Below are 17,339 nucleotides of genomic sequence, written 5' to 3'. Positions count from 1 at the left end.
CAAATATTAAATTGAGAAGTGTTTTCTAGTTATGTAATATTGATGTTATAGTTCATATGTACAACACTTTGGTCAGCTTCGGTTCTTTATTAAATGTGCTTTATAAATAAATATTGTTATATGTTAAATGTTATATTGTAAATATTGTATTTTCAGACATATTAAATCAAAATGAAGGTAGTTTTTCCTTAAAGCAAGCTAAATTATCAACCTGCTTCGAATGTTATCACTTGATTGAATGGGCGTTATCAGTGGTTATCATATGATATGGCCCAGTAGGGGCCTTCTGCACCTACTAGTAGGCTCAGAAGGCTGTTATAATCCATCTACATGGTTAATCAGCTATACTAATAGAGAAGACTGCAGATTGAGATCTGTTTTAACATTACTGTGACAGTTGGGTTTAGGGTTGGGGTAGACATTAATAAAATACAATTAACAGGAAATTTAATAAATAATACAGATAATTCTCGTTAACTTCCGGCCACAGCCGTATGTGAGCTATAGCTGATTAACCATGTGGATGGATGATAACAGCCTTCTGAGCCTACTAGTAGGCACAGAAGGCCCCTACTGGCCCATATCTATCAGCTAAAAACCACTGATAACGCCCAATTGTGTCACAACATTCGAATCAGCTGAATTATCCTGCAGTTTATGTATAGGTGTCCTATAAACTTCATTTAAAAATGGAAAATATTACTTCACATATCCGAAAGGCAGATCATTTGACTTGTTTTATGGCAAAACGAACTTAATTTTGACTTATTATTTCTGAAAATAAAACAAGAATTTGTACTTGTCAAGAAAATGCTTCCTTGTTTAAGAATTTGTGTGTATTTGGACTCAAATAACACAGTTTGCAGTATATGAGCAATAAATTTAAAGCATATGCTAAACAAAACTATTGCTGCTTAAAGTTGTGTCTCAACTTTGTATCACAATGCATCTTCCATCACTTTTTTTCCAGGCAGCTAAATACTAATCCGAATAAACTGGATTAAATAAAATTGTTTTACAATTAACCACTAATGCATCCACTAAATGTTTACCCGCCATTAGCAGATGTGGCAAAAGGTTACTTCTGGACCCTGCATGCAGAGATTATGGTATGAGGAACATCCAAGAAAGTGCCACAAGAGCATGTAAACAGGCCTCATAGCAGAAAGACGAGAGAGAGAGGGGGATTGGGTGAAAGAAGACAGAGCAAGAGAAAGAGAGAGACAGAAAGAAAAGGAGACAGGTGAGTCAGAAACACCTCCCTCCTGCAGGGGGCGCTAAGCATTAAACTGCTGATGGAGAGGGGGTTGATAAGAACAGAGAAATAACTTTCCTTTATATTTTTATTTTGTGGAGGGGGAGGTGGCTTAAAGGAGAAAGAAAACACACTGATCTGAGGACAGAGAGATAAATGAGGGCCAGAGGTCAACATGATGTCTGTATGAGGTCAAAGGTCAGAGAGGAGGAGGAGGAGAAGGAGAGGAAGAAGGCTGGGCTGCATGTGACATATCAGAAACACAAAGCACGGGGTAAAGGGAACAGGTTTAATGCTCTGCCTGAGTTTACAGTACCATTCTAGTTTTAAAAATTAATGGCTCTCCCTTTTTTTGATTAGGGTTGTGTGAACTGAGCTCGTCATTTGAAAAGAGGCGTTTACAGAACACAGGCTCATTGGAAACACGTGCTTCAGTGTGCATTTTCGTGAAATCTCAAAAACGCACCTTTACATACGTTTGACTACAGTTTCTGGGTAAAATGAACACTAGGGGGCAGTGTAGGGCTGGATATCTTTTGGGGTTATTTTGATAACGGTGCTAAATCGATACTTTTAAAACGGTACCGATGCCCAAACGGTGCCTGAAACGATATTATTTGACAAAAAGAAAACATATTTTAATCATTTTACTTGAACAATCATCATCATTTTCATCGGCTTTTCCAGGGCCAGGTCGTGGGGGCAGCAGTCTTAGGAGAGAACTCCAGACTTCCCTCTCCCCAGACACTACCTCCAGCTCCTCCGGGGGGATCCCGAGGCGTTCCCAGGCCAGCCGAGAGACATAGTCCCTCCAGCATGTCCTGGGTCTTCCCCGAGGTCTCCTCTCGGTGGGACATGCCTGGAAAACCTCCCTAGGTAGGCATCCTGGAGGCATTTGAAACAGATGCCAGAGCCACCTCAGCTGACTTCTCTCGATGTGGAGGAGCAGCGGCTCCTCTCGGGTGACAGAGCTCCTCACCCTGTCTATAAGGGTCTATAAATTTATAATTGAACAATATAAATATTTATTTATAATAAGTTTAAAGTGAACATCAATTCCTATTTTATATATTTGAATTGCATTAATATATTTCTTTTGTTCATTTGTTTGTTAGCTTGAATGCAAGATTTGCATTATGCTATTAACATTACATTAGCTTACTACTAACCTGTGGACAGGCTGTCATCAAAATCAGGGAGCACAATTTTTCTGGGTTTGGGGCATGCGCCGTACTGCACGCTTTGCCTTCTATAAGCAACAAGAGCAAACGCCTGACATCGCTGACGGTGTCTGTAACCCTCAAAGCTGTTTAATTAAATATTTAGAGATGGTGTGACACAACGCATACTTATGTGCACCTTTGATGCACCCCTTGATGCTTCTTACGTTCTTGTCGCAGCACCAGTGACACCAGAATTAGGCACAGAAATTTATATGCTGATTCGGTCCGGTGCATAACGGTTACAAAGGTACCGGTGTCATAATGGCAGTGTGACAGCAACAACTTTGGTTCCTTTTCACACTAATGATATCTGGATGAACATATTATTGACGAATGTAGGATTATTTTGGTGTAGTTCTTTGCACAACACCAGATAAATACTTTCTATGGGTTATAATCGAATATATTTCCCTCACCTATCTGCCTTCGTATGGACGACTTTTCCTGTGGGGCCAGTTTTCTCGATATCTCACGTTGTATGGTGTTGTATTTGGGATGCAGAGCACCTAGGTTTGAGTCTAGTCAAGCATAGTTCCATAAAACAGGTTAAAGCCTTGTAAAATCAAGGTAAAACTGCATGTCTGCAATGCAAATTTCTCTTACGTTTGCTTTCGAAAACACTCTTAGTCGGGTTTGGGTTATTGGTTCTGTACAAGCGTCACCTTCTCATGGACGTGTACAGAAGAAGAACATGTAAATGACACATAACAAAACCCACCCTAAGAAACGTATTCATAGGAGATTCACAAAAACGTAGACAGCGCCCTCTAGTGGATTTGTCATCAGAAGCTGCAATGAAACGTAATCAGTGGAACATATTTCACAAAAATCTACTGTAGTCCAAGGGACGCATTTCCAATGAACATGGGTTGCTTTTACACTGGGTAGTTATAGGAACTCGGTAATAGGAACTAGCCACCCAGGAGTAACATTATGGTCATTTTCTTGGTTACATTCACACTGTTGATGTAATTTAATTGTGGCATTCAACAACCTCAACAACTAGAGGATGATCCACCTATCAGTCTTTTCCGTGTGTAACAATTTTAACAATGGTGTTTTTCAAAGTGTGTACACTTGGCCATAGTAGTTACTATACAGTATGGTAGTTCTGGTACTAGCCTATACTCTGAAGTGGAGGCTACATTAGGCTACATTAACACAGGCTAAATGCATTTCAAAACTAAAATGTCAAAAAGAGAGGTACTTAAATGCACAATATGTTTAATATTTTTTCTTCATTTATATATATATATAATTAAAACTACTCTGTTGTTTGTTGTGAATATGCACCCTCTAATGGCGAAATTTCTTCATATATATATATATATATATACATATATATATATATATATATATATATATATATATATATATATATATATATATATATATATATATATATATATATATATATAAATTCAAAATTACGCTGTTGTTTGTTGTGAATATGCACCCTCTAGTGGCGAAAATGACATACTGTGCCTTTAAGCCAATAGTTATAGGAACTATAAAAATGTTCCTCTGGTGCAAAAGCGTTTAATGGTAGATTTTAATTTGATGGATTCCTCAAAATTGGGCAATAAGTCATTTTTTTCCAGTATCTCACTACTTTGCTTTCCTTAGAAGTGTCTGTTCCATTGATGCTTGTGTCTTGGTCACTCCAATCCCCTTTACTTTTAGACACACGAACCTCTTAAGCACATCCTCTCCCCTCCACTTCCCCTGCATGAGTGTTAAAGTGTGTGATTAAGTGATATTAATTCATTGCTGTTTTTCGTCATCACAGTAAAAAAAACTAAACAAAAAAAACAACAACAACAATTAGAACTATAGAATAATGCATAAAACAATTCACAAGAAAACAAATGTAAATAATAAATAATTATACAACTAACACATTTCAAATGATCAAGGGTTTGGAGTATTCCAATTAAACATGTTATGCAGGTTCTGCCAGCAGGCCATAAAACATTGATGTACAGTTGAAGTCAGAATTATTAGTCCCCATGTATATTTTTTTGCCCAATTTCCGTTTAACGGATTAAGATTTTTTCAACACATTTCTAATCATAATAGTTTTAATAACTCATTTCTAATAACTGATTTCTTTTATCTTTGCCATGATGACAGTAAATAATATTTGACTAGATATTCTTCAAGACACTAGTATTCAGGTTTCTAAGTTAATTAGGCAAGGTAGGGTAATTAGGCAATTCATTGTATAACAGTGGTTTGTTCTGTAGACTATCGAAAACAAATATTGCTTAAAGGGGCTAATAATATTGATCTTAAAATGGTTTAAAAAAATAAAAACTGCTTTTATTCTAGCTTAAATAAAAGAAATAAGAAGAAAATATTTTATAGGAAATACTGTGAAACATTCCTTACTCTGTTAAACATCATTTGGGAAAATACTGAGTAAATTTGGGTGAACTACACCTTTAAATAACATCTCAAATCGCTGAAATTCACAAACTGAAACAACATGCAAAGATTTGCTGCTCCCAATGACTTGGAGATTCACTCCACATTCATAGTGGAGGACTCAGACTTAATTGCTAATCCACCACTAGATGCCACCATGGTGCTGTACATTTACATTTGCTGAGCATGCACAAAGACTCACGATGAAGTCTGGCTGATCTCATAGTGTACATGCACAGGGTGTGAACACACTTTCTGGAAGCAATTCCCAGATGGAAGCGGCATCTCTAAAATATTTCAAAAGAGAAACGATGGCCCTAGCTGGTTTACAAACACACTGAACAAATGTCAGGATCTGTTTTAGGGGTAGAAATGCAGAGCAGCAGGGTGATGTCCTCACCATACACACTTCAAAGGATTTATGAATGAAGCATAAGGCAAGGGGCTCTATCGTATAGTTGGCAAAATGAGTGTTTTTTTGTTTATTTCAGCCTAATGCAGGTATTATTTTTATTTGTGTGCCTATTGGTGTGTGGGTCAGAAAAGGATATTCATTTGTTGGCATGTTGCTATTTTGAAGCAACTGAAATAGACTGTACCATTGGCCAAAGCTAGGCTAAAGTCATTGACACAGGTTTTGTTTCTGTTATTTAAAAAGCATACACTTATACATGTGTGTACACATTGCCTATTACACACACGGGGATGCACAGAAATATCTTTAAATACAAAGAATTAAATTATTCAAATGTAAAAGATAATTATTGTCTATATATATATAGTTACATATATATACAGGTGAAGTCAGAATTATTCGCCCCCCTTTGAATTTCTTTTCTTTTCTTAAATATTTCCCAAATGCTGTTTCACAGAGCAAGGAGATTTTCACAGTATGTCTGATAATATTTTTTCTTTTATTTTGGCTAGAATAAAAGCAGTTTTTAATTTTTTAAACACCATTTTAAGGTCAATATTATTAGCCCCTTTAAGCTATATTTTTTCGATAGTCTACAGAACAAACCATCGTTATACAATAACTTGCCTAATTACCCTAACCTGCCTAGTTACCCTAATTAACCTAGTTAAGCCTTTAAATGTCACTGTAAGCTGTATAGAAGTGTCTTGAAGAATATCTAGTCAAATATTATTTACTGTCATCATGACAAAGAGAAAATAAATCAGTTATTAGAAATTTGTTATTAAAACTATTATGATTAGAAATGTGCTGAAAAAATCTGCTCTCCGTTAAACAGAAATTGGGGAAAAAAATAAACAGGGGGGCTAATAATTCAGGAGGCTAATAATTCTGATTGCAACTATATATATATATATATATATATATTAGGGTTGGGTCGATAGACGATGCCATCGCAAGCCCACTCATGAAAAATACACACTTAGGCACCGTTTACACTAATACGTCTTAGTTTTAAAATGAAAACGATCCACGTACACACTGGCGTTTCATCTAGCATTTCTGAACAGCCCTCCATCCGCTGAAAACGCACATCACGTGACCACTCAGACACACACATACTATCATGCACTCCTCTGAGCTCCAGCTTCAGCTCAGCGGATGCTTTGAGTAGTGCACGTCGGACAGTTTATCAAGGATGTACCGCTGGATCACTATAGTTGTTAAACGTGATATTTAATTAATCTCGTCTCTATCTAACGACTCTTCTGTCTTTTGAATCTATCAGGTAGTGTGTCACAGCGTCAGTACACTGCTTCAATCTTTCACTTTCACGCTTGTACTTAGTCATTTTAGCGAAACCTCAGATACTGTTGGATGGTTCCTGTTGGTTGTGCACCTTTTTTACCAACCAAGACGCCATTATAACGAGACAGATCACTCTGCCTAACTTATCTTTATTTATTTAGGATTTGGTTATGGGTAAAACAAAGACCATGCGGGTAAGGTTGTTGAAACGGTAGGCTACAAATAATTAATTAATATATATATAATTATTTCCTCCCCTGCCTTCTTCAGCTTAGGCGGCTTTGGTCAATCCGTCTTGTTTTATAGATGGTCTTAAACCTCGCGCATGAGCAGATCGGTTTCCTGGCTAGTAAAAAGTTCAGTTTTTCTGCATACAAAGTCAGCCATGTTAGCGAATGTGCCATGTCGTCCAATGGGAGATGAGACTGATTGGTTTTATGGATGTTACACCCAAATACTCATAACTCATTAGGAGAATAAGGACAATTCTTTGAGACTATGCGCTGGGTGCACCAATGGTTTTCCCATATTTTTAAAATATCAAAAGTGGATTCAGACATGCCATAAGTGCACCTGCATCATGTGCTTTAGACCATGAGCTTAGATCTTTAAAACACAGCTCATAGTGTAGCTCACTTTTTAAATATAAATTGGTTTTAACCACAGTATCTTTTCCAGGTGTGGTCCGGGGTGTTTAGGTGGGAAGTGACTAGACACAAGCATTACGAAACAGACATTTCCAAAGTATTCACAGAATACACAGGCCATCTCATATGTAATAAAGTCACAATTTACCCAAAAATGCAAATTCTGTCATCATTTACCCACAATGCACTTGTCACAAACAAGCTTGAGTTTCTTTCTTCTGTTAAACACAAACAGAGATAAGATCTTTTTGAAAACTGTTGGAGACCGGTAGCCAATGACGACCATTATATTAGTTTTTTTCCCATTATGCATGTCAACAGGGGTGTTGCTAGACCCAATTTACTGGGGCACGTCCCCCAGTAAACATCGCCAGTGCCCCAGTAAATGCTTTGAGATATCAATTACTTCATATGCAAGTGTATTTATTAAGAGTGGTAATTCTGAAATAAAGACGTTACTCTCTATATTTAAATGAATCAACGCTGGTGAAAACAATGTAGTTTAATCGAAAAGCAAACTGACGCATCTCTGCATGTGCGCAGAAAAAACCAAACCCGCGCGCCTCACACACCCCTCCTGCTAGACGCGCTGCTATTCTCCTGGTGCGAGTCCCGGTTGTTAACAGGCACGCCGAAATAACACCCGCTACTCACGTGCCGCTCATGTGTTGCAAAACCGGCATTAAGAGTCTTTTATGCGGAGGTGTCAGCACGCAGTCGACAAAACTAAAGTTGAAATAAAATGATGGTGATCTTTACTATGCATGCTTTCTCATAGATTTTTTGTATGCAGCAGGTGACAGGTCAGAGAGGTAAAACTTAATAAACCTAATTCTCTGCCACGTGTCAAGTCTAAAACAACAGATAATTCCATAAAACATATATTTTTTTGTATTCAATATAATTGTCTTTATAATTTCATTCAAATGAAATTAATATTCATGCAAATGATTTTTTAAATGATCATTTAGGACACATTTAGGACACGTTACATTTAGGATTAATTATTTAGAATAATATTTGTATAATAACAATAATACAATAAAACAATAATAATTTATTTATTTATAATAAATGTTTTTATATTACACACACACACACACACACACACACACACACACGCACGCGCACACACGCACACACACACACACACATATATATATAGATATATATATTTACATTTTTTTTTTTATTATTACTTTTTTTTTTAAGGGGGGGACGTGCCCCAGTAGAGCTTTATGTCTAGCAAGGCCCCTGGATGTCAATGTTTCCAACATTCTTCAGATCATCTTCTTTTATGTTCAACAGAAACAAAGAAACTCTTAAAGGTTGGCAACCATTGGACGGTGAGTAAATGATGACAGAATTGTGATTTTTGATGAATTATTACTTTACATAGTCTACAGGGTGGGCCATTTATATGGATACACCTTAATAAAATGGGAATGGTTGGTGATATTAACGTCCAGTTTGTGGCACATTAGTATATGTGAGGGGGCAAACTTTTCAAGATGGATGGTGACCATGGTGGCCATTTTGAAGTCGGCCATCTTAGATCCAACTTTTGTTTTTTCAATAGGAAGAGGGTCATGTGACACATCAAACTTATAGGGAATTTCACAAGAAAAACAATGGTGTAACTTTATTCTTTCATGAGTTATTTACAAGTTTCTGACCACTTATAAAATGTGTTCAATGTGCTGCCCATTGTGTTAGATTGTCAATGTAACCCTCTTCTCCCACTCTTCACACACTGATAGCAACACCGCAGGAGAAATGCCAGCACAGGCTTCCAGTATCCGTAGTTTCAGGTGCTGCACATTTGGTATCTTCACACCATAGACAATTGCCTTCAGAAGACCCTAAAGATGTCTAAGGGGGTCAGATTGGGAGACCTTGGGGGCCATTCAGCTGGCCCACGACGACCAATCCACTTTTCAGGAAACTGATCGTCTAGGAATGCTTGGACCTGACACCCATAATGTGGCGGTGCACCATCTTGCTGGAAAAACTCAGGGAACGTGTCAGCTTCAGTACATAAAGAGGGAAACACATCATCATGTAGCAAGTTCAAATATCCATTGACCTTGAGGTTTCCATTGATGAAGAATGGCCCCACTAGCTTTGTTGTCTATAGTATGAAGATACTAGATGTGCAGCACCTGAAACTACGGATACTGGAAGCCTGTGCTGGCATTTCTCCTGCGGTGTTGCTATCAGTATGTGAAGAGTGGGAGAAGAGGGTTGCATTGACAATCCAACACAATGGGCAGCACATTGAACACATTTTATAAGTGGTCAGAAACTTGTAAATAACTCATGAAAGAATAAAGTTATGTTAAAACCAAGCACACCATTGTTTTTCTTGTGAAATTCCCAATAAGTTTGATGTGTCACATGACCCTCTTCCGATTGAAAAAACAAAAGCTGGATCCAAGATGGCCGACTTCAAAATGGCCACCATGGTCACCACCCATCTTGAAAAGTTTGCCCCCTCACATATACTAATGTGCCACAAACAAGACGTTAATATCACCAACCATTCCCATTTTATAAAGGTGTATCCATATAAATGGCCCACCCTGTAGATTAGATTAATGTATCTTTATACTGTTTATGGATAAGAGCCACTCTCTAATATTTCTCATACTGTATGATTAAAGTCCATTGAACGATGCATTTTAAAGTGTGTGGCTGATGAGAGTCGAGAAGGTTTGCTTAAAACTGTTACATCCATTCGTCTTAATTTATCATAATACGCCCTTGAACTAAAAGCCCTAAATCAGAGATGTAGTGAATCTAAAAGGGTCACGACATGAGGAATAAACCTTTCCTTGATCTTTTGAAATGTCTTCCTCAACAAAGAGTATTTATTGAAACAAAGCTGCAAAACAAATAGTTTCTATTCCCACAAGTTTGTGACATTAAAAACAGTGCATGACTGCTTCCACAGCAGTAGCTCCATGCCTGTATTATACATCACTTCAATGGTTTGAAACACACAGGAACATGCTACTAAATTGAATTAAGTTACTTTTACTGAAATAAAAAAGGAACCAAAGTTAATCACAAATCAAGCAGTCAGTGTGCAACAATCTATCACACTATATAACTAGTGTATAACTCAAAATAAGCTCTAGTGAAACATTTCTGTTAACCTCAATTTGTTTTTAAAGTGGGACTGCGTTTCCAAATGGAATAGCGCAGCCTTTTTGAACAAAGGGAACTGTGTTTTATGGATAGTTATGTCATAGACTGTTCTCATAAGTTAACAAGTGTTGAAATCATGCAATTCCAACCAGCCAAGCTAGGCTGTTTTGCCTTAATTTGCACTTTATGTACATTTTAGACAGTAACTGTCTGTAATAAGAGCCAGGAATTGTTTTTATGATGTTAAGGTTTTAATTTGATTGGTAACAAGATGCACGTGATCCAAGTCAACTGTTAAAACGTAGCCAATGCCATAGAAATAAACCAGTTTATATTCTTATTTTGGACATATAAGGTCGGTAAATCATCCCTTCACATTTGTCTCATGCCAACATGCCAATTTTAATTATAGACATTTTATTCAAATTAATATGTTTAATAAACGAATATATATTTTAGTGCAAGGTAACCATCCAGATTTTTGTACCCTGCAATGTACTTTTAACTGTACAAATTAGTTGTAAAATTGAACAGAATAAATCTGAAAGCTGGCGATGCCCATATAGAAAAATGATACATGAAAATAAAGGCAAGTTACATATATGAGATACAAGTTCATATTTGGATGTCACATAAATAAAACAAGTAATATATACAACATATATTTCCAAAAAATTGTGTGTGTGTGTGTGTGTTTATATATATATATATATATATATATATATATATATATATATATATATATATATATATATATATATATATATATATATATATATATATATATATATATATATATATATATACATACATCATACATACATACATACATACATACATACATATATATATTGTGTGTCCATGTTCATATATATATATATATATATATATATATGTGTATATACACATATACATATATACATATATATACACATATATATTTATATATATATATATATATATATATATATATATATATATATATATATATATATATATATATATATATATATATATATGAACATGGACACACAATATATGTATATATATATATATATATATATATATATATATATATATATATATATATATATATATATATATATATATATATATATATATATATATATATATATATATATATATATATATATATTGTGTGTCCATGTTCATATATGGCCATACAAGAACACGTATAAAATTTATAGTTAATATATTTGAACATATATATGTACATATTTGTATTTCCAATAGTATACATATTCATGCAAGCAACCATTTTTGCAATATTTTAAAATATATGTTTCATAAATGATGTTTTATGTAAAATTTAATTCTGAACTTGCATGTCATATATGTCATTTGCATATATTTTACATATTACACACTGCAATATATTACACATTAATATTACACCTATAACACTATATCAGATTTCTATGTGGGTACACTGAAACAAATAATTAATTGGATTTACTAATTTTTTTAAGGTAAGTGATTGCAAAACGATTCATATGGACTGAATTTAAGCAAACAATTTAGGTTGAACATTACTAAACCTAATTTGTTTGTTTAAATTCAGCCCATATAAAGCGTTTGCAACCACTTAACTTAAAAAAAAGATTATGAATATTTTTTTGTACATTAAATGTACTAAAATCTCCTTAACCTAAATAAATAAATAAATAATTCTCTATTTGCATGAGAAAGAGGATCTTTTACAAAATTTTTAAAAACATTTCCAATTCAGACAGTCTACAAGAGAATATCAACATAATTCTGGAGGGGTGTCTTCAGTTCTGGTCCTGGTGACGTCAGAATCGGAAGAGGAAATGTTAGATTGACGGCCAAACATATAGAGGGACAGATTTAGGGAAGATTGAGCTTCAAATATCAGCTGGATGAGAGGAAGAGCCAGCAGCAGATTATGTGGGATAAAGTCAAGACGAGTGCAAAGCAAATGTCTCTCTCTTACCATTTGTGATGCCAGGAGAGAGATGGTCTCGGTCGTGATGCCTAGACCTGGAAGTGTCCTGCTCCCAGCCCCCCTGCTGACCCGCCGGTGGTCCTCCCTGGCCCTCCATCATGTTCACAATGTCCACTCGGTCGATGCTCTTGAGGGCCACGTACAGGCTGTCCACTAGAGTGGTGAGAGACACACAGATGGTGGAGAAATGGAGAAGGGGAAGACAGGGTAGTTGGACATAAAGGATGAGGACAGAGACACGCCACTGACAAAACCAAAGGATTTCAAGACACTATTAGCAAAGACAATAATCTCTATTCAGTTCGTTAATCAAAGCAAGTAAGATATACTGTGGATGAATCTGTCTCAGTCACGTGACCGATTGTTTTATAGCCATCATATTCATTGCAGGGAAAACCAATGGCACTGAATTCCAAAACATACTCCATCAAACTACAACAAGTTAATTTTATTAAGCATACTTAAGTAATGTACAAGGATATTTGGAATAGAATTAACATATTAACATCTACTCTATTTACTACTAGCAGTATACTTGTAGCTGTGCTAATTTAAAAATAGAAAATTTTACTTAAAATGCTATCCGCGGGGTCTTAAAAAGTCTTGAATTCACTGAAATATGGTCTTGCAGGTCTTAAATTCTTTTAAGAATTAAAAGTGCTAATTTTACTGAAATATTGTCTTATAGTTCTTTAGACAATACTTTAAGGGTCTTAATTTTCTTCTGTCCATGTAAATCTACCCAGTCGGGTCGACAACCATCCAATCCAAAAATCAGCCTAAGAAATCTGCATGGACCTAGTGGCTGAACTAGGCATTGCAGTCCATCATCAGAGTATTGGAGAGGGTTTTTTTTCCACTCGGCACCTCAGTCGATGACGACTGGAACACCATGCAGATTGCTAGATTGGACTGATAGCCCCGCCCCAAAGGACTGATAGCCCCACTGTAAAGGACTGATGGCCCCATCCTAAATGACTGTTAGCCCCGCCCCCATAGGACTGATAGCCCCACCCTTAATTATTGATGGCCCCAACCTTACTTATTGATAGCCCCGGCCTAAAGGACTGATAGCCCCACCATAAAGAACTCATAGCCCTCTCGTAAAGGACTGATGGCCCTGCCCAAAATGACTAACAGACCCGCTCTAAAGGACTTATTGCCCCGCCCTAAAGGACCGACAGCCCCACCCTAAAGGACTGATAGCCCTGCCCTAAATGACTAACAGCCCCGCTCTAAAAGACTGATTGCCCTGCCCTAAAGGACTGATAGCCCCGCCCTAAAGGACTGATAGCCCCACTATAAATGACCGATAGCCCTGCCCTAAAGAACTGATAGCCCTGCCCTCAAGGAATGATAGCTTCACCCTAAAGGACTGATAGATCTTAAATCATTTTAAGTGTCTTCATTTTCTTATGTCCATGTAAATCTACAGTCGGGTCAACAACCATCCAATCCAAAAATTAGCCAAAGAAATCAGCCTTGACAACCTAGTGGCTAAACTAGGCATTGCAGTCCATCATCCGAATATTAAAGAGGGTTTTTTTCGCTCGGCATCTCCAATATTGGTGACTGGTACTACACGCAGGTTGTCAGATTGACGACACCAACAGTAGTGAGTGTGCCTGATGATCAAGCATTACATTGTAAGCTGATCAGCTAATGTTTGCCTTTGGAATATTTGAATTGTTTGCAAAATAAAAAAATTCCCAAAATTAGAATTTTTATCACACTGAATCAGCACCTCATTTCAGAGGCTGGAAACTGTCCTCCATAGATAGTAACAAGCACCACAAGGAATGGCAGCCCCACTGCAAAGGACTGATCCCCCCAACCTAAAGGGCTCATAGTTTTGCCTGATAGGCCCACCGTAAATAAATGATAGCCCTGCCCAAAATGACAAATAGCCCCACCCTAAAGGACTGATTGCTTAGCCCTAAATAACTAACAGCCCCACCCTAAAGGACTAATAGCTTCGCCATTAAAAGACTAAAAGCCCCGCCCTAAAGGACTGATTGCCCCGCCCTAAATGACCAACAGCCCTGTTCTAAAGGACTAATTGCTTCGCCCTGAAGGACTAATAGTTCCGCCCTAAATGACCAACTGCCCTGCTCTAAAGGACTGATAGCTTCGCCCTAAAGGACTAACAGCCCTGCCCTAAAGAACTGATAGCCCCACCCTAATGGACTGATAGCCCCGCCCTAAAGGACTGATAGCCGTGCCCTAAAGGACTGATAACCCCACCATAAAAGACTGATAGCTTCGCCCCCTAAAGGACTAACAGCCCCACCCTAAAGGACTGATAGCCCCACCCTAAAGGACTGATAGCCTCGCCCTAAAGGACTGATAGCCCCACCCTAAAGGACTGATAGCTTCGCCCCTAAAGGACTGATAACCCCACCGTAAAAGGACTGATAGCTCTGCTCTAAATGACTAATAGTCCCACCCTAAATGACCGATACCCCTGCCTTAAAGAACTGACAGTCCCACCCTAAAGGACTGATAGCCCAACCCTAAAAGACTGATAACCCCACCATAAAGGACTGATAGCTCAGCCCTAAATGACTAATAGCCCCACCCTAAAGGACTGATAGCCCCGCCCTAAATGAATGATAGCCCTGCTCTACCACCCTAAAGAACTGATTGCCCAACCCTAAATAACTGTTAGCCCTGTCCTAATGGACTGATAGCCCCGCCCTAAATGATTTATAGCCCCACCGTCATAGAAACCTGTGTGACCAGGAAAGTCAAATTAATTTTAATTTGATTGAAGTTCATGAGGGCAAATTAATTGTTACAAAAGAATGATGTATAATTTATTACAAAAATATACATATAAAAATCAAAAGAATACATTTTGATTTCATGGCAACTTTAAGCTGATAAAATTGAGGTTCATTTTAAGAGAATTGGTTAAATCGTGTGATTATGAGAGACAACGGCATCCCATCTTATTGAAATCACCATCTGTTAGGCTAAATTGTTTTGTAATTTTAACATATATTCAAGTAGTTTTTGCTAAAAAAAAAAAAAAAAAGTATTAAAAACAACTTGAAAATAATGTGTGTAATATTTTTACAGTTGTTTTTAAAACGTAGACATCACATATGATTTTTCCAGTGCAAGCTCGTAGAGTAAAGGGATAGTGAGAGAGAGGAAACTGCAGGACGGCAGGACCTGAAGCACAGCAAGTCAGCTAGCTCGCTAGTTGCGCAATGCTAACTTGCATTGCACAACCTGAGCACTAACTTTATGAAGTTAGAATAATTGAGTCGTGCCCTACAGCATTGCACATTAAAAGCATGCCAATACTTCTATAGCAACAAATATGGCAGCATGTTCATACAGTTACGTCACATGAGACAGATGAAAAAAGCTCACACAAATATTTGAGGTATTCTTAAAGGATCATAGTGAATGAATGCTAGGGCACTCACTTTTGGCTCTCTTCCCCTCGCGGGCGGCCCACAGGTTGAGCAGTGTTGAGCTTTGCTCTAAAAGGGAGTTGGGATTCTCCACACGGATCTTATTTATTTCATCTACATTAAACTGCAGTTCCCGTCCCAACTCTGCACAGGAATTAGACAGGAGACATTACGCCGCGGCATGAATGAACGCGCTCCTTCACTCATTACAGTGGCTGATTTAAGATTAAGCATAGTTTAGTAGACGTATGACCAAATTTGTGCCACTCAATAAAAGACTTTTATATTAATATTAGCGCTGGGCGAACATTAATCATGATTAATGGCATCCAAAATAAAAGTTTGTTTTGACATAATTGATGTGTGTGTATTACTGTATATATTTATTATGTTTATGTGGTACACATTCATACATACATAGAAAAAGACTGTACAAAACATTATTCATTCAGTCATTCATTTTCTTTTCGGCTTAGTCCCTTTATTAATCCGGGGTCGCCACAGTGGAATGAACCGCCAACTTATCCAGCATGTTTTACGCAGCAGATGCCCTTCCAGCCGCATCCCATTTATGGGAAATATCCACACACACTTATTCACACACATACACTACGGACAATTTAGCCTACCCAACTCACCTATACCGCATGTTTTTGGACTGTGGGGGAAACCAGAGCAAACCCACGCGAATGCAGGGAGAACATGCAAACCCCACACAGAAACGCCAACTGACCCAGCCGAGGCTCGAACCAGCGACCTTCTTGCTGTGAGGCGACAGCACTACCTACTGCGCCACTGCGTCGCCAAAACATTATTTAAATGTATATATATAATATATACACATTTATATTATGTGTCATTATATAATATCATACACATATATATTTATATCTAACTATAAACATTTTAGGGCAGCACAGTGGCGCAGAGGTCGCTGGTTTGAGCTCCGGCTGGGTCAGTTGGTGTTTCTGTGTGGAGTTTGCATGTTCGTGTGGGTTTCTTCCGGGTGCTCTGGTTTACCCCACAAGTCCTAAGACATGCACTATAGGTGAATTGGGCAGGCTAAATTGTCCGTAGTGTATATGTGTGAATGAGTGTGTATGGATGTTTCCCAGTGATGGGTTGCAGCTGGAAGGGCATCCGCTGCGTAAAACATAAGTCGGTTGTTCATTCCGCTGTGGCGACCCCGGATTAATAAAGGGACAAAGCCGAAAAGAAAATTAATGAATGAATAAACATTTTACCAAATATACACTACCTGACAATAGTCTTGTGGCCTATCCAAGTTTTAGGAACAATAAATAATAACTTGACTTCTAGTTGATCATTTGGTATCAGAAGTGGCTTATATTAAAGGCAAAGGCCTCTAGATTACACTGATTTGACCAAAATAAAATATGATCAGGCCTTGATTTTATAATGATTTCATTAGGACAATAAGGTCTGACTTTACTCAGACAAAAGTCTTGTCACTGAATAGAAATAATGTCCAGTATAGAATA

The 17,339-nt window shown here is 37.3% G+C and overlaps 1 protein-coding gene across 1 annotated transcript in view; it reads right to left on the bottom strand.

The window, feature by feature from the left end:
• Positions 1 to 17,339, bottom strand: part of ank1a (ankyrin 1, erythrocytic a) — a 316,581-nt gene that overhangs the window by 44,008 nt on the left and 255,234 nt on the right. Inside the window, exons 37-38 of the mRNA XM_056457171.1 lie at positions 15,850 to 15,981; positions 12,401 to 12,565 (exon numbers count right to left, since the gene is read on the bottom strand). Coding sequence (XP_056313146.1) covers positions 12,401 to 12,565; positions 15,850 to 15,981 — 297 coding nt within the window. The remainder of the gene's footprint in view (positions 1 to 12,400; positions 12,566 to 15,849; positions 15,982 to 17,339) is intronic.

Source organism: Danio aesculapii, chromosome 5, assembly GCF_903798145.1.
Source record: "Danio aesculapii chromosome 5, fDanAes4.1, whole genome shotgun sequence".
In the NCBI taxonomy this organism is placed as follows: Eukaryota; Metazoa; Chordata; class Actinopteri; order Cypriniformes; family Danionidae; genus Danio; species Danio aesculapii.
This window is presented reverse-complemented; position numbering and strand designations above follow the sequence as displayed.